Source organism: Hipposideros armiger, unplaced genomic scaffold, assembly GCF_001890085.2.
Source record: "Hipposideros armiger isolate ML-2016 unplaced genomic scaffold, ASM189008v1 scaffold_440, whole genome shotgun sequence".
NCBI lineage: Eukaryota > Metazoa > Chordata > Mammalia > Chiroptera > Hipposideridae > Hipposideros > Hipposideros armiger.
Window position 1 is genome coordinate 969,365 of NW_017731790.1, and position 18,481 is coordinate 987,845.

Here is an 18,481-nt window from a genome sequence, read left to right on the forward strand (position 1 = left end):
ATCTGGGTCCCAGAAACTCAGATGTGTCCCCTGCTACCTGTGCAGTCACTTCTGGGGGCATTCACTGTGACTTTTCCCACTTGAAGACCCTTTGTCCATTGGGAGAATGTTGGCCGAGTAGAGACTGTCATCTTGTCTTCTTGCTTTTTTCATTAGTCAACATGACACCATTGTGCCTCAACCAGCAGGTTCTTACTTGTTCTTGCTTAGAAATAACCTCATTTAAAAAAATAAATATTAAACATTTTAATATTTTTCAAACCATGTAATTCATTCTTGTCTTTAGCCTTTCTTATAGGACTGTTCCAGTCTTCTGCATTTGTCCTTGGTTATGTAGCCCATCTGGTTTTTTTGCATGATTGTTTGTTTTAAAAAACTTTATTTTTAGGGGCCGGCCAAGTGGCTTAATTGGTTAAGAGCTCGCTCAAGAGTGCGAACTCTGAGCAGCAGGGTGACCGGTTCGATTCCCGGCCCAAGGTAAGCTGCCACTGAGCTGCCAACAGGTGGCAGGATGGCTCAGCTAAAAATAAAAGTAAATAAAAAAGCTTTTTTTATTTTATACTAGAACTGCAGTATAAGTATAAAATTATAATAATGACAAACTAGGAAATGGAGAAAAAGCATAAAGATTAAATCACTCATGATATCACCAGCCAGGGATAATCACTGATTTCTAAGTAGAAAATACAGTTATGGGTATCAATATAAAGAATTAGAAATTGCCCCCAAAAAACCAAAAATGGCATTATACTATATATTCTGTTTTGTTATATTAATATTAATAATAATATATACATCTATATGTGAAAAATATGTATCTTAGCCCTTATTGTGTGTCAGATGTTGTTAATTAATCCTCACAACAGCTCTACTGATACCTATTTTACAGATGGAAAGCCACAGAAGTTAAATCAGACAGGTAGTAAGTTATGGGGTCAGGACTAAAACCCTGTCTGCCTGACTCCGTGACTTCATTCAGTAATATTAATTGAGCACTGAATGAGTGCCAGACTGCATTCTGGGAGCTGAGGTGAAAACAGCGATTTTCCAGCTGTCAGAGATTCAAGGGATTAGGGGCTCACCAAGGAAAAAGATGACCACGAGATGGCAGTAGCATACACAGGCTTTATTTGGGCGATGCTTTGACAGGTTTGCCTGCAGGGTGGGGAGTCCCTCACAGCAAGTTACTATCCAGAGGTTTAGGTGCAGGGGCTACCATCCAGAAGGTAGGAGAACCAGGGAACCCCTGGGGGATGTTGCTCAGCACCACAGGGAAAGCTCTGGGACCCAGATTTTAAAGAGCTGCAGCAGCTTGAGTCTCTGTAGCCCCAGGGCTCATCCTGTCTGGTTAGTTAGCAAATGCTGGGAGCAGTTTATCAGAGTATGCAATGTAGACAGGCTATAAATGGGTAAAAATCTGCTTCGGGGAGAGGGTTCATGCTTAAAACAATTGGATATGGAAAAATCTGAGTTTGGTACTGATGGGCTTTTGCACCAACAGGTATCAGACTGCTTTCAAGAAATAAGCCTAGGAGCAGCATACAGAAGCCGTCTTTGGCTCATTTCTGTAATATTACACAGCAACCATTCCATATGCTCACCCACCAAGTTACACTGTTTGGTGCAGACTCAAGGAGACCTGAGGTGGGACTTGTGCTAGAACTCAAGGAGCAGAAGACACCCCTGGCAGAGCAGAGCTCATGTAAAAGAGTATAAAAAAGGAACAAGGTTTGGGGGTGTCTCTTCCTCCCCAGCTTTCAAACCTATAGACATGTTCCTTTCTGCAGAAATTATCACCATCCACCGGTCACTCGTCATTTCCTTTACTTAGTACCCAGGGGCTTTGTTTTGTTTGTTGTTGCTGTTTTACCGGTGTAAGAATGAAAAAAAAACTTTGTCCTAGTTGTAACTTTTGCTAATGGGACCTTTCTGGACATGGCTGTTGGTGGTGGAAACATCTGTGGAGCCCCTTTAGGTGGAAGGCTGTTTTTTCACAGGCCTCATGGGCTGAGGTGTGTGGATTAGTTGGGTTTGGGCTGCTGAGCCCTCTGGGAATGAGCTGGTACGGCCAGTGGAGGCAATTGGGCAATAGAGCTCCCTGCTGAGTCGGGTGTGGTCTGGGTCACTGGAGCTTTTGAGTGCAGAATACCCAGTTGGTGGCCACTTTTTCGCTGCCTGCTCCCTTAGTTCATGAAGGAGTTGGAGGGCTTTGTTGTGCACATTGCCAAAGCACTGTTCCCTTCGCCTGTCCTTCCCTGCCATTTGGGATGTGACTCACAGGCATTGCTGCGGCTGGTGAACCTGACTTGTCGCCAGACCTGTGAGGTAGAGATCTGTGCCACTCAGTGCAAGAGTTCTCTGCTTTACAGGAAGTTCCCCTTTATTTTTTCAGCCCGCTCACGTGTCCTTCAGCATCTGCTGAGACAAATGATCATGAAGAGTGACCAGAGTTGAGGTATAAAATATCTTGCAGTGTGCTTAAGAGTCCCCATTCTGGAGTCATCCTGTCTCTCACATTCACTCCCTTGGTAACCGTGGGCAGGTTATTTAACCCTGTGCCGGTTTCATCATCTGTACATGGAAAACAAGGATAACTACCTTCATTGGTTTGAGGATCAAACAGGCAGCACATATAAAGCAGCATATGCCTGGCACATCCCTTGCATTCAGTAAATGATAGCCGGTACTAGTACTATTGCTACTAATGGCAAAAGATAAGTTGACTTTGCATATCTTTGTAGGAGCAGAGGTGATGTGTAAAATATAGGGTGTTTTTTTAAAATTAATCTCAGACTTTAAATTACTGCTGAATTATGTTACCAAGTCAGTATCTTTGCAGGACTTGAAAAATACAAAGAATGAGAGACTGTAAGTCTCCTTCAAGGTCTATTATCTAGCCTCATTTTACAGATAAGGAAATGGGCCCATTGAAGGAACTGCCTTTCCCGAGGTCATACAATGAGTTAGTGGCAGAGACATGACTAGACCTCAGTATTCCTGACTCCTGTTTTTTTAAAGGGTGACTCAACAATAGTTCTGTTTGGTTGGCCTGGAAACATCTGACTTACAGATCCTTATTACTGTTACTATTAGGTCCTTATTGGGTCCAGATCATTAGAATGACTCATGTGGCAGCCTCAAACTGTATAGTGAGTCTCATGAGAGAACTCAGCTGAAGTGGCTGGTGGGTAACTAGAATGCCCACCAGAGACAAGTTGGCATAGTGGGAAAACCTTGGGGCTGGCAGCCAGGGTACGTAGGGCCAGGCCTAATGTTATCCTAGCCATCCTGGACAAATGATTTAATCTCTGTTTCATCAGAAGTAATGTGGAGGTAATGGCATCTGCCTTGCCTCTACCTAATAGTACAGTTATAAATTGCAAAACATGGGATGTTTATGAGGTACTTTAAAGTATAAGGAATCTTTACACAAAGGCCAACATTGTTGTTGTTTGGCAGAATAAAAGGTCCTTGCAGCCGTTGGTTTCAATTTGCTATTGTTTGGGAGTCAGCCTTTTTTTAGAAGAATCCAATTTCCTGGCTTGGGTCATTGACTCTATCAATGGTAACTAAGGAAGATAGCAGTTAAGCTCAATTATGTAGTACAGCCATAATAGTAGAGCACAGTGGAAATTAAAGCATATGCAGTAACTGACGTCCTATGTGTTCATTATATTTTTCATTTACCCATGAATCTGCTGTTTATATGTTATTTATAGCTTCCTATTCATGTAGACACCAGCAGCAAATTAGGGAGTATTTATGGTGGCAAGCTCTAAGAACCCTCTTGCGTCATCCCAGATCCTGTTCCATTTCTTTTCTACAAAATTGTTGAATCTATGTAGTATATGTTACAGAGAGAATTTTTCCTGTATGTGTGAAATTTTTCATAATAAAAAATAAAGTAATAACAAACTTAACCAGAATTATCAAAGGGGGGAAAAATCCTAATTAGAATAAATATGCCACCATGTGGAGAGATAGTTATGCTTGTCCTCGAAAAATGTCCAAGTAGAGATCAGCTGTGGTAAACTCTGGTAGATGAAGAAGAAGAGATCCAGGAACACACAACTAGAATACCTTGCTTCTATAAACAACTGCCCACTTGCACCCAGAGCCCTGAGCAAATATAACTAAGGTATTTGACTGCCAGCTTGGCAGTCAGGAAAGCTTGGAAGTCATATGGAGTAGAATGACAAACCAGGTCATCTGGGGGGTGAAGACCTGCATTAATTGAGCACCTACTACATGCCACGTACTTTGTTAGGATATATATATATATATATATATATATATATATATATCATTTCAAATCAGGGAAAGGATGGACTATTAAACTGATGATGTTGGGATTTTTAATTTTCCACTCAGAAAAAAAATAGCTAGATCCCTACCTTTCACTATACAACAACAACAACAACAAATCCAAATAAATTAAAAGGCTAAATATAAACTAGAAAAGTAACATCAAAAACTTTTTTTTTCACAATCCCTGGGGTAGAAAATAAGATATAAGATGCTCGATAAGTTTGACTACAAAGATTATTAAAATGTCATAGGACAAAAAATACCAAATTACAACAAAGTTGACAAGCAGTAGATTGGGTGGAAATATTTGTTCCATATATAAAAGTCAAAGGAGCAGACCGCCTGAACACAGCCAGCTTGAGTGCCCACTGTCCTGTTGGAGAGCTGCTGCACACTGGCCGTGGTGGGGAAGACTCACTCCGCTGCCTGGCTGGATGCATTCAGCAGTCAGTTCAGGGGGAGAGCCTTCTCACACTCAGTGACTTCTCTGTCTCGTTCACTTCTTAGGATGTTTACAAGCCCCGTCGGAAATACAAACGCCAACAGGGAGCAGAGGAGCTGCTTGATGAAGAATCTCGAATCCATGCTACACTTTTGGAATATGGCAGGTAATGAACGGGACCCAGTCTAATGTGTCTCTTTATAAAACCATTGAAGAGAAAAGCTAATTTGATTTGCTTCATTGGGATTAACTTGGTTGGCTTTTACTTGATTGAGTTTACTGTTTTTGCCTGAGATTTCCAGCATCCGGGACTTTTCTCCCTGGTATTGAATTACCTATTTCTGGGGGTAGCTTCCCTGATGGCGGTAGGGTATTACCTTTGAAATTCTTCTCTGGAAATGTGTGTAACGGTGTGCTCTGGCCCTCCCCACCTTGGAGAGTTGGGAGTTTGGGGCATTTGTGGAGGCTGGGGTGGTCTGCCTTTCATGTCCCTGCCACTTGATAAAATCTTCAGGTAAACTAAAGAATTTCCAACAGTTTTACTGTGTTAGAATAGTAGTTTTGGTTTCCTGTGAAGAATTGTCCTGTCTAGGAAAATGAAGAATTTAGAAGTAGTTTTGTCACTTTTAAAACATCTCTCGTTTTTAAAAAACAATTCTTATTTTATATCCTCAGTTTACTTAAAACACACATACATAAGGAAGTCCATCTCCTCATTGGATTTTTAACCTGAGTGTTAACCTTCATTTATGTCCTGCATTTATTTTCTACTTAGGGTAACTGATTCATTGATGTGAGTATGTCTCCTTGGGCTCCTTTCCTTTATGCTGAGAGTGGTTGCTGTGTGCTTCCCTGTGTTATAACCCAACCCTTGTTGGAAAGCTGGAACTAATTAATGGCCCTGCCACTAGCATGTCCCTGAGTGAGCATCTGATGGCTTTCCCCTCTAGGGTACTGGAGAGAACCAGAAGGAAACTGCTTAAAAGGTCCTTAAGTATTCCATCTTTCAAATGGAATTGCTATTGCCGCTTTTTTGTTAGGGTTGTGTGGGGTCAGATTCTTACTTCCTAAGAATGAAAACTAGTGTGTTTCATTCAAAGGAAGTTGCTAGTTCTGAGCCTAAGCCAGGTGTGATGGCTGCCCCCACAGCTCACCAGTTACTTTTGTGACTTGAGCTCTTCTGAGTCAGGCACCACCAGACCAGCTACATAATTTGCACAGGCCCAGTGTAAAATGAAAATGTAGGGCCCCTTGTTAAGAATGATTAATAATGATCAGTTAAGTTTTCAACGTGTGTGGGGCACTTCCAAGTCTGGAGTTCTTTGCAACTAGACAGGTTGCCTGCCCTGGCACTGTGATGGGGTCTTTCCAGCCCAGCCCCAGCTGCGGTGGGCAGGTGAAGCTGCACTGCTCCAGGTGAGCCAGAGCTGGAGAAACCTCCTCTGTGAGTGTCCCATGTTCCAGACCCTTAAAGTATTAATACTTAGGGAAATGCTGTGGCTTTTGTTAGTTTGTGGTGTTCATACCTGCATTTTTTCCATTATCATGGATACTCAAATGTTTCTGGGGGTGAAAAGGAGTCAGAGATACAGTAAATTGTCCACCTTATCAAAACCATGTTGACAATATTTCATGTTTTGTTTTGTTTTGAAATTCTCAGTTTCAAATTAGATCTTTTGCATGTGTCGTAGATCATAGTCATTATCACCATGTGATAGCTGGGTGAGTTCAGGACATCGTGTCCCTGCCCATCCTCAGGAGTGGTGGGGACAGTTGAGGCCAGCGTCTGGTCTGGCTTTCATTAGGGAAGGGATCAAGGGACAGGTTTTGTACATCACTTCTCACAAATTTGGAGTGTAAGAAAGAGCAAAGTAACTCAAGACCAATCTTAGTTCCTGTTGGTGGGGTCATGCTGATTTCTAAGTGTTTGATGAAAGATTTTTTGGTTTATTTTTAGAAAAGAGATTATTTTGTTTTCGTTTTAGCTTTGCTGATAAGGAGTGGTGAGTTTTTAAGAGGTAGGGAAGTAGGTACTTAGGATATTCCGATAGTTTTTTTAATTCATTCTCCTTTTTCAGAATGATAAAGAAAGCGTTCAGAAAGGTTAAAAAATAACTTGCCTGAAGTCAACTATTAAGAATTATTAAGAGCCTCGAACGACAACTTGAACTCAGGTTTCTTGGACTCCAAAAGTATGTCTTATCATTAGCTACAAATATTATTTGAGCCTCCAGTGAGAGTTTGGCTCTTGGTTTTAGAAAGACAGGCCCAGACTTTGTTGTTTGGCCTGAGACTGAACGAGAAGAGAGTGATTGTTAAACTGACAGAGCGAACTGGATAAAATTTAAAGCCCCAACAAGTGTATGTTTTGTTCCCTTTCCTGGGGAAGGCCCCTCCCCTCCTTTCTGGCTATTAGACTCTTTGCTCAGGGTTCTATTCAGTACTCTCCACTGCATGGACTCTTTACCATTAAATGAGGGTTGCATAACCATATGTATGTATAGTATATGGAGAACTTTGAACACTTTGTCCTTTGTAGAAAACAGTAAATGTCAGCTGTTAGGTCCCATCCTCATCCTCATTAGCAGCAGCAGTTTTCAGTTCTCAGATCCCCTTAAATGTCACCTTTAGATTCAAATGATGTTTACCAGCCTCTCCACTGTAGGACAATGCAATGGATATTAAACCAAGTGAATTCACAGGATTTGCCATAAGGTCCTTCACAGCATGTGTGCGGATACTCAGAGTTTCGCCTCCATCCGCTGCACTTCGGGCCTGTGCATTCGTGCCTAATGGATGGGCACATGTGCCCAGCAGTGACTTTGTGGTCTCTCCAGTTAGGTGACACACTATTGCATGGTCAGCTGATGATTTGGGCTTCTTGATTTCTGTGTTTTCTTTCACTTGTCTCAGTTTATTTATTCAACATGCATTGGAAACACAAACTGTAAAAGCATCAGTGCCCTCCAGGAGAAGGATGCAGACAAATAGGTAGCTGGACATGATTGCCATCTGGGAAGTGGGGCAAACATGTACAGACACAGGGATGCGTTGGACAGGGCAGTGTCCGTGGGGTGCTTTGGAGAAGAGGCGGCTGGAGAGCTGAGGTGTGAGGAGTGAGCTGGGCAGTGGGGGAAAAGAGGACAGCGCGGTGTGTGCAGAGCTCTCTGTTCAGGCAGTGGATGCACAGGAGCATGTAAGGGGAGCTGCAGAAGGCGAGCGAGACGGGCATTAGGCAGAGCCATAGAAGGGAGACCCTAGTGAGAGTGCCCGGGAGGTCCTGGTTTGTCCTGATGGAAGAGGCCTGCTGTTGATTAGTGTGCATCAGGCCAATAGGAAGCTCGGAAGGAATGGGGAGAAAGAGTGGGCGTGGAGTGAGGCTGGAGGCCGAGACCTGGTAGGAAGAGGCCGGCACACTGACCCGGCAAGGGAGGCCAGGCGTGAGTGAGGGCACAACGGGAGCCCTTGATCCATTTTTCTTAAATGGTTGCCAGTAACTTGATTTCCTTATAAACTATTTAAAGGTAAATGAGGTTGGGTGTCTTTCATTGTGCTTTTTGTTTTGGGTTGAATGGTTTTTGCATTGTTATACTTGCTTTAAAAAGAAAACAAAACAAAACATATGTATTAATTAGAGACTGAAAATAAACTAATCTAAACTAAAGTGTACTTGTGAGTTTCTTTGAATTTAAGGTTGAATGAAGTGAAAATACAGCATTATTGGCAAAATGCTTGGGTTATGTTTGAGAATTAAAAAGATGGCTGGCCTGGAGACTGTGAAAGTTGCCAGCAGAGCGCATGTTTAGCTGGCAAACACATTCACATTTGTTTATACAGACATTTTTAAGGCTTTTAGCTTAAACTGTGGATCTGAAATGCAGTTCCCGATTGAAAGAGTATTTAACAGCTGCATTTAAGGAGAGTGTTGCACTCCGCAGTCTGAGAGTTCCCATTTAGAGTGTTTATATGGCAGATAGGGTGGCTTGCCCTTTGTTCAAAAACAGTGGATTACGTTTGTGGTTTAGACACTTAAAACATTTTCTCAGTGAACAAACAGCCTAAATTTTCTTTGGTGCTTTTCATATAAAAATCAACCAAAGTGCATTTGACCGACTGTGTGGATTTTGAATAGTAATTGGACTCCCCTTTTTTATGGCCTGCAGGAGATACGGATTTAGCCGCCCAAGCAAAACAGAGAAGGTAAGAAAAACATAGATGCCGGGAGAGGGAAGCGACCCTCCTCTTTGCCTCTGTTGGACACTGACAGGTTGCCCAGCAGGGGTGGAAAGGCAGGGTTGCTGCTACCCAAGCTCTGGTCCCTGGGCCACCCAGGGCAGCCAGGATGTGCCGTTGTGGGGCTGGGAATGGAAATGAAGGGGGATTGGAAGCCATGGCCCCAGAGTCAATCTGTGGGCTCTAATAACTCTGTAAGTATGAAGGTGATGTCCACTCCCAGGGCTCTGAGCACTCTCATGTGGTGAGAGAGGCCCTCGGCAGGTGCGAGCAGGATGCTGACAGTGAGATAGCACACAGCCATAAATTCCAGGCCTGCCCTGTACGAGGGCAACTCGTGTGGGAAAATCAGTGAGCCCACTTGGGCTTACCTAACTTCACAAGGGAGCCTCAGAGATTTTCCTTCATGTATGTACTTAATAATGACCCTTAATGTCAGCAGCAGAGCATGCATATAAATCTCACTGTGCCAGACCTTTCCTGTGTTCCAGGCCTTTTTTGTTCAGGGCTCTGCATGTATTTTTTCACTGACTCCTCTGAACAGTTCTGTGAGGAAGATACTTATTACTGCTTTTCAGGTCAGAAAGCAGAGTCTCAGAGAGGCTCACTGATTTGTCCCAAGGTCACACAGCTCTTTAAGTGCCATGATAAGAATCTGAACCTAGGTCTGTGTGACATCAAAGGCTGTGCTCTCAACCCTGCCTTTTAAATAATAAAATGCTAACTAAAGTGGAACTAAAGTGGTCAGTGACCTCTTAAACAGTAGAGTCCTACAGCTTGAGATCTATTAATAACCTTTTTTCTCATTCCTTACCTGACCCTCAGATTTTCTTAAATAGGACAGCACTCCTCCTGTGTTCTCCTGCCACCCCTCCTCTGTCCAAACCCCCCCTCCTTCAGTTCTCCTAGGCGACGGTCCCTGACCCCAGCCTCCTTCCGTTGCCTGTGGTAATTGTTTTCTCAGTCATCAGAGGGCCGTGGCAGTGACTAGGAACAGATTCTCTAAAGCCACACTGGCTGGTTTCAAACCCTGGCTTCATCCCTTCACTGTGTGACTTTGGACATAGGCTGAATGGCCGTGCCTTAGTTTACAGTATCTATAAATTGGGGGCAGTAATTGTACTACGTCACAGCATTGCTGTAAAGATTAAAATAAATGTAAAGGACATAGAATGATTCAATACATAGTAAACATCTCATAAGTTTTAACTATCATCATCATCATTATTAGTTCATTAGCAATCAGTCATACACTGATTATGATGTGTTTTGGTTTACTCCTTTATTTTTTCCACATTTGTGGTTTCACTCAACTAAACAGTCATTTCCTCCAAAGCAAGGTGTTTTCTGGATTTGAGTATGTTGTGTAGCATCTGGTATATAAGAATTTGATGTGTACATTTAATTTGATGTGTAATTTAAATTTGAAAAGAATATGCATACGACTATATTCTAAAATAAGGTAATTTGATTATGACTGGAAAAATCATAAGATGCCCATTAAATAGTATTCGTATTTGGCTTGTCTTGTCATTCTTATGTCAGATGGCACACTTGAACTGGAAGTCTGTCTCCTGTAGCTATACCTAGCAGTTAGAAGCTCAAGGTGTTCCCCCAGGTCAGCCATAGACTTGTCACAGAAAAACATCCTAGAACTGGGATGATCTGAGAAGGGTGTTTGGGCCCAATCCTCTCTTTGAACCCTAGAAGATCCTGATATCCAGAGAAGATAAGCCTGAGGTCAGCCAGCTGGTAGAGGACAGAGATGGAATTAAAACCAGGAACTGTATAGACTTCCAGCCCATGCTTGAGGAGCCGCAGTTACCCAGGTGTCTTTTGAGTGTGGTGTGGTACTTTAGAGCCTGGGACTCCTAGAGCAGCGGTTCTCAACCTGTGGGTCACGACCCCTTTGGGGGTCGAACGACCCTTTCGCAGGGGTCGCCGGGTACTCGTATGTGGGCATATCTGCATGTGGGCCTGGAGACAGATAGAGGAGCGGTGTCTCGGTTCCTAAGACCATCGAAAATATGTGTTTTCCAATGGTCGTAGGCGACCCCTTGTGAAAGGTTGAGAACCGCTGCTCTAGTGCGTGGGTCTTCATCGCCAGGTGAAGCAGCTTGGATTTTTATCCTTCAGGCCAATGGTCTTCAAACTGTGTTGACTTCCACTGGCAGTATGAATTCAATTTTTCATCATGATTCAGCACATAACACACATCAAATACAGAAGTTTCACAGAGCAGTGCTTAACCCTTGACACCTGCAGAGCACTCTGATATGTTCTGCTCTGGTATTTCGTTAGATGCTTGTCACACCTGCCAGATTACTTTCATGCCCCACTAATGGGTCTCTACTAGCAGTTTGAAAAACATTCCTTTAGGCAGTGGTCTGCCTTTGAAGGCGTTCAAGTAGGGGGAGGGCCCAATCAGAATGCAAGGATACGTCTGGCAAATGTGTGACCTGATGGGAACTTCATCAGCAAGCACAGGCCAGGGCCTGAAGCTCTGCCCGCTCCGTCTGCGGTGGGAATGGCAGCTCAGGTCTCTGGATCTCCCTCTTCCTCCGGGACTGGTTCAGCTCTCCAGGGGTGTGTTTCTTTCACAGACTCATGCCTCTTTGCAGTGGTGTCCTCTCTCGACCGAGTCTACAACCCGGTGCTCAGCTGTTTTCCATCTTTCCTTCCAGGCTGAGGACAAGAAAACAGCACTTCCCACGGGGCTCTTAGCTACAGAGAAAGCTGATGCCCATGAGGAAGATGAGCTGCGAGCTGCTGAAGAGGTGTGTGGCCAGTGAAGGCCCCCCGAGGTTTTTGTCTAAATCGTTTGGGGAGAAACTTCACTTTTATCCCCAGCTTCCCACAATGGCCAATTGCTGTCAGTTGGCCTTTTGTACCCTTTGCAGTTTCCTTTTATCACCTCTCAGGAGGCTCACCATAAAATGAGATCAAGTAAAACAACCCCCGTACAAGGGTTCCAACCTGTTAGACATACTGCGTAAGTCTTAACGTGGTCAGAGCTGCTCACAGCTATTTCTCCCATTCCTCTTTTTAGCAGCGTATTCAGTCACTGATGACCAAGATGACGGCCATGGCAAACGAGGAGGTGAGGTGGAGTGGTCATGGGGAGGGGATGTGGTGTGGAGATGGGGACTTGGTACCACCCTGCTCTGCTCTGTGGGGGCCTCTTTCTAGAGGGAGCACCTTCTTCAGAGCCCTGTCTTTCAGCACCCAGTGCTTCCTGTTTTGTAGGGATCTTTCTTTTGGGAAGTTTTTTATAGTGTTTCCATCCATGGGAACCTCTAGGAGGGAGACTTGAGGGACCATTGCGAAGGCAGGATGTCCTTGCTGGGACAGCACCATCTAGGCCTCAGCAGAGGAGCCGTGGTTCAGCCCTGCGTCTCCGTAACCACGAGTTATGCCCCATGCCAAGTATCCCTTCTGTTTCCTTCCTGCACTATCTGGGTAAAGGCTGTAATGCCGAATTCTCAGAGCTCAAGGCCTGTCCAAGGGCTTTGAAAGAATCATTCCTTTTTAGGGCAGGATAGAGGTATGTATATTAGGAGTTCTGAGGTCCCTCTTCCTCTCTCATTTGTGCTTTTTTCCCTGGGTCCTAAGCCTGACAAGTTTCCTACAGGCTCTGTAGTGACCCTCAGGAAGAGAGACCTCAGGATGGGGTATAAAGGGTGAAGAATGATTTTCCAGAGGTACCCAGGATCTTAAGAGAATCTGGCACAGTTAGCCAAGTGACGCAGGAGGTAGAGAGGTGGCCTGATATTTGTCCCAAGGCTTGTTTTCTCTTTTCCTTGTGATGAATACATAAATTCTTTCCTCCCATGGGAATATTCTTATCTAGTTTGCTATGGTGCTCAGAGCATTCAGGTTTTCCAGTTCTGTGAAAGACAAGGCATGGCTTTGAGAACACACCCTCCCTGTGATTGCAGAGCCGTCTTACTGCAAGCTCTGTGGGCCAGATCGTGGGACTCTGCTCCGCCGAGATCAAGCAAATTGTGTCTGAGTATGCAGAGAAGGTACGTGGGGGCTCAGGTGGCGTCTTTGCCTCAGGTAATACCCCCCAAATTTGCTCCCCTTTCTTGGAGTGATGGAGTGACGGAGGTAGGTTGCAGCTCATCAACCACATTTGTCAAAAATACATGCCACACAAAGCCATCAGCATTTGCCCGATAGCTAAATTAATTTTCTTCTGCAGTGCCTATTTTTCTATAAATACAAAGAGAAAACCTGTCTCTCAGAGCAATTATCGCATCTGATAAATCGATGCCTGAGGTGCGGTACAAGCATTTTTCCTTCCCTACCGGGCTTCTTGTAAAGGGCTCAGTTTGGTGATTGGGCTGAGGAATTAAGCTTTGCCACTTAGGAGATAAATCCCATAACTCAGCCAAGCCCAAGGCAAAATGTTTTGTTCTACTTTATTAAAGGGTTAGAGAATGAGCAAAATTTCAGTGTTAGTCATATTTCAGTGTTAGATTTTTTTTTCATTGTAAGAATAGGCAGCAGGACCTTGAATATTTCATGGAGACAGTGATTAATCATTTTGCACATAACTGATTCTGGTCTGGCTGAGATTTTGTATCAGTAAAATCAGATTTACAGGGCATTGTTTCACATCCTTCCTTCCCCACCATACTCAGCCTGCCCCCCTAAAACATTCATGTCTGTTGAAGCATCCAGCTTTGCTTACCCTGCCTCAGAAGCCGTGACAACAAATTAGCTTTGCTCTGACCCCTGTCCAATATTCTCCTGAAATGATTGCACAGATTGTTACCAGAGAACTGATTCTTGGTAAACGTATCAGGAAGGAATTCAAGGACGCACCAAATTGAGCCATGCAAACAAAGCCAAACAAGCAGTGGCTTTGTTAAAGGAAAGGAAAAGAGTACACTCCTAAAATGTTGGGAGTGAGCTGTCCAAGAGAAGGGCAACTGTACCGAAGAACAAAGAAGTTGAGGATTTTATTTGAATAAGGGTGCGAAATATTCAAGTTTTGGGGGTGGTGTTATAGGCAGGCCTTCCCAGGCAGGTCTTTGCTGTCCCCACTGACCATTTCCTGTCAGGAGGTGGAATTCCTTGTTCTTACTTGGCCCGTGTGGGAACTGCCATGGCGACATGGGATGGAGATTTTTCCCTGCCTGCAGTGCTAATGGTATTATAATCTATTACAATCAGCTGTAGCTGCACCTTTTCTTGAGAATGATCTCATCTCCTCTTTCCTTTGTTTCCTGCACTCCCTCTTTCCCTTCCTCCCCCCACTCTTCCCTGCCCTGTTTTTTCTGCCTAGGGTAACAAGATGATGTAATTGGGGAAGGGATGTCATCTGTAATCTGGGAGTTATAATCTGCTCTGAAACAGCAAGTGGTTATGTCCCAACAAGTGAGGGGCAAATAAACTTGAAAGACTGGAAGATGTAGTTGTATACTTATAGGCTAACCTAAGGCCTTTTCTGGGCAAACCTCAGATGACGCTTTGACCCCTGTCACCTTTCCTAGGCGGTAAATTGAAATACAGGACACTCTGGATTCTATGAAAGTTAGATTAGAAAACCCATGTTAAGAAGCAATGACTTGGGGGGTAGGGGAAACAAGAGAAGCCCACCTCCAGACATTTGAATCCAGCTTACGATGTTGCTCAGAAGGCCAGAAAAGAGTGAAATTAGAAGTAGTTTTGAACAGGTCTGTTTCCAAAGACACATATATAACCAAACGTCTCAGGGGGAAGAGGCTGTCAGGAGTTCATTGTTTTGATGATCTGTGTTGTTTGCATTGGGTAGATCATATAGCATTAAAGATGATGACTTTTAAAATTAAATTGTCTCTAATCCTAATCCCATATCACAGTTATTTCATAGTTGCATGTTCTCTTCCAGTGTTTGTTCCCAGATGCCATAGTTGCACCTAGTACCAATCATCATATATGTCTAAAAGAGGTGGAACAATATAGTTAAAAACACAGCATCTGGAGTCATATCTTGGTTCATATCTGTCTCCTCTACTTCCCAGCTGTGTGACCTCAGCCAATATATTACCTCTCCTTGCCCTAGTATCTTCACCTGTAAAATGGGAATAATACTACTTTCCTGTCAGGGTGTTGTGAAGATAAATGAAATGTGACCAGAATGCCTAAAATAGTGCCTGGCACATTATAACTATTCAGCTAACGGTAGCCTTTATTTGCTTTTTTAATTAATTAATTTATTTTTTAGCTGAGCCATCCTGCCACCTTTTGGCAGCTCAGTGACAACTCATCTCGGGCCAGGCATCGAACTGCTGTTGCTCAGAGCTCGCACTCTTGCACGAGCTCTTAACCAACTGAGCCACTCAGCTGGCCCCTATTTGCATTTTTATAGTCTGCATTTTTTTGGTCACATCAAATCCTAAACATTTTCTACATCATAGCCTTCACAATTATTTGAATACTAGATAATCCATGTGTTAATTCATTGAACATTTCCCTATTGTTAGACTTGTAAGTTGTTTCTGTTTCCCATTATAGATAATACTATTGTAAAATCTAAGCAGATAGTTTCTGCGCAAAAGTTTCCTAGGAGTTGATGATTTGGTTATGACTCCTCTGCGTTGCTTTTCAAATAAGTTGTAACAATATGAAATACTATCAGTGATGAAGGGGCTTTGCAGCATGACCCCAACATTTCCAGCCTTGATTGTTCATTTGCCTCACTGGCTATTTTATTAGCATAAAATGACACCTCTCTGTTCCACTGAGAACACTGAATATGGTTTCATGTTTTTGTTTGCTCTATTTTCTGTTATGTGAATTGTCTGTTATAGGCTTTACTCATTTATCTTTTGAATATGTGGTGTTTTTCTTGTAAATTTGAACGAAGTATTCTAGATTTAAATATTTTGTCACTGTGATGCAAGTATTTCTCAGGCTATTCTGTTTTTGTATTGCTTTACATCACGCACAAGGCATTTGTACCCAAATCGGGTCAACCTATTTTTTTTGTTGTTACTGTTTCCAAATGACAGCGTCCCTGTTTTTCCATGGGTCTGGTGAAGTAATCCATTGCATTTCAGCACATCCTTTATTAATCGTATTTCATTCTTTAATCTCTGTAGAGTTCACTTTTATTTAGTCTAAAATGTAGATCCATCCTAGTTTTCCTAGTCATACCCACTTAATACCATTTATCAATAATTTCATATACTCACTTGGAGATAGTTCATTGTACTTTTGTGTTTTATATTTAACTTAAAAAGTACATGGACTCTTTCATGATTTTTTGGTTTATGCTTCTAGTTTTATGCAAGTTCAATGATAGTCACATTTAATTTTTTAAATTGGCTTTACTTGTTTGCTATTGTTTTGTCAATGCCCTCCAGCCGAAGACCACTAGGAACACACCTGTAGTTGATCAAGTTGAGTTTATTGCTGGTTGTGGTGGAGGAGACCACACACCAATGGGGAACCTTCAGGCATCTCAATAAGGAGGCATTAAAAAACACGTATAGGATTCAGGCTTATTTTAGGTGATTTGAGGGAAAGTTAAGAAAGTGGGGCTTTGCTCTGTGTTGGATGCCTTATGGAAGGGCAATTCAATGCATGTGAATCTAAAATCTTATCTGTAGGATGGGAATGAATCAAGGTTAAACCTGTGTACTCCTATTAGCCAGTTGAGGGGGACATTTGGTCATTTGGGGGATTTGAACAATGTTCAGGCATGATTAGAGAATGGTCATGTTTTTGCGTCTGTCTTCATGACCTTGTCTGATATTGATGTTCTTTGAAGTTGTTTATGTTTAATACCAAGGTCTAACGTGAGTGCAGGCCAGCTCCAGCTACATGAAGGCCTTGCCGAGAGTACCAGGTTAGCTGGCGGGTGTCAGGGCTGCTTTTCTTTTTCTCTGTTTGTTTGTCTGTTTAGTTATCTATTGCTGCATGGCAGCATTACCATAAATGTAGTGGCTCAAAACAATACACATTTATTGTTGCACAGTTTGTATAGGTCAGCAGTTGGGTACAGCTTAGCAGCGTTTTTTGTTTCAGACTCACCTGATTGCAGTGAAGATGCTGCTAGGACTGCACTCTCATCTGAGGCTCAAGGGGACGGATCTGTTTCTGAGTTCACGTGGTGGTTGGCTGGCAGCATTTAGTTCCTTGCCCCCTGTTGGCTGAGGTCAGCAGTTCTTGCTGGCTGTCAAATGAAGGTTACCCTCATTTCCTGTCCATGCCGGCCTCCCCAGCATTGTCACTTGTTTCATCAAAGCCAGCAAGGGAGAACACCTCCTCACAAGACAGACATTACAGTTTCATGTAACATAATTATATCCATTCAATCACATACATCCCATCACTTTTGTTGTATTGTGTTGTTCAGAAGCGAGTCACAGGTCCCACCCACATTCACAGGGAGGTATGACATAAAGGCCTGAACACCAGGAAGTGGAGACCATGGGGCCGTCTTAGGGTTGTCCACCACTATGTATTTTTCTCTTTACTCTTACTTCTGTACATTGGGCTGAAACCAGGCACTAGCGATTCATCTAAAGTCCATGCCCCTGCCTTCAGGGTTTCAGTAATGAAACCTTCGGAAGTAGAGATGGGATTGAGGAATACCCAGGAGGGAAGCCATCAGTGATACTTGAAAGAAACCCAAATTTGGCTCATATTAGGATGGGTTTTTGCTTAGTGGAAAAAAGGGACAAGGTAGTTTTAGGAGGATGAAAGTGTGAAAATTACTTTGTGACTAAGGAATGAATTGAACAGCCTGCCTGGTACAAGTGTTTGGAAATTCAATAGGCATTGGGATATCAAAATGAAGTAGAAGATGGGTGCGGGCTTCTCTCTCATTTGTTAAGTTCATACGTTCTTATAGCTGTATAACATGATAAATAGTCTACATGTTTCAGAGCACGTCTCTGAGATATGTAACTCAATTTAATATGGTTCCTGTAGAGCAGCAGGGAAGAGGAATGTGAAGAAGTTTCCAGATACATAACTCATGAGTGACAGTATGCTCTCAGCCAAGGAGCACATCTCCCTTTGTTTCCAAAGGGCATTACCCTTCGCAGAATGTGCTAGGTGAGCACCACTGTGCTTTTTGGTGTTGATGTCTCATGTACCCACTGCGGCGTAACATTCATTTTCTAGGGAAGGAGAGTCTATTACTGTGATTTGCAGAAAAGTAGAAAGCCTGACTGTCCAAAATCACTTCTGTTCTACTGTCCCCCACTAACTGGAGCCAGAATAAAGGGAAGGAAGCTGAGCCAGGAAAAAGCTGGGCCAGGGAAGGTGCGGGGTGCCTATGAGCGCAGAAAAGTCAGCCGCACCAACGCAGGAGGACCTTTCTCTCTCTGGCAGCTCATTGGAAGCCTATACTCAGTCTTTAAATGATACCTTTCAAGAATACCTGGGGAATCTCAGGTAATTAGAACTGGGTATAGCCACAGAGAAGTAATGGCCAGGGTATTGTCAGGGATGTACATATAAAAACACAAAGGAAAGGAAGTCTCAAGAAAATTCAGA

General features: G+C 43.2%; 1 protein-coding gene across 5 annotated transcripts in view; it reads left to right on the forward strand.

Annotated features, from left to right (window-relative positions):
• CCDC93 (CCC complex scaffolding subunit CCDC93) overlaps window positions 1-18,481 on the forward strand; it is an 86,809-nt gene that overhangs the window by 23,330 nt on the left and 44,998 nt on the right. For 3 of the 5 annotated variants that reach the window (XM_019665346.1, XM_019665349.1, XM_019665351.1), the window contains 6 exons: window positions 4,816-4,916; window positions 5,526-5,543; window positions 8,914-8,950; window positions 11,668-11,760; window positions 12,033-12,083; window positions 12,922-13,008. In XM_019665346.1, the coding sequence (XP_019520891.1) occupies window positions 4,816-4,916; window positions 5,526-5,543; window positions 8,914-8,950; window positions 11,668-11,760; window positions 12,033-12,083; window positions 12,922-13,008 (387 nt within the window). The remainder of the gene's footprint in view (window positions 1-4,815; window positions 4,917-5,525; window positions 5,544-8,913; window positions 8,951-11,667; window positions 11,761-12,032; window positions 12,084-12,921; window positions 13,009-18,481) is intronic. The other 2 variants (XM_019665347.1, XM_019665350.1) reach the window with 1 other exon arrangement.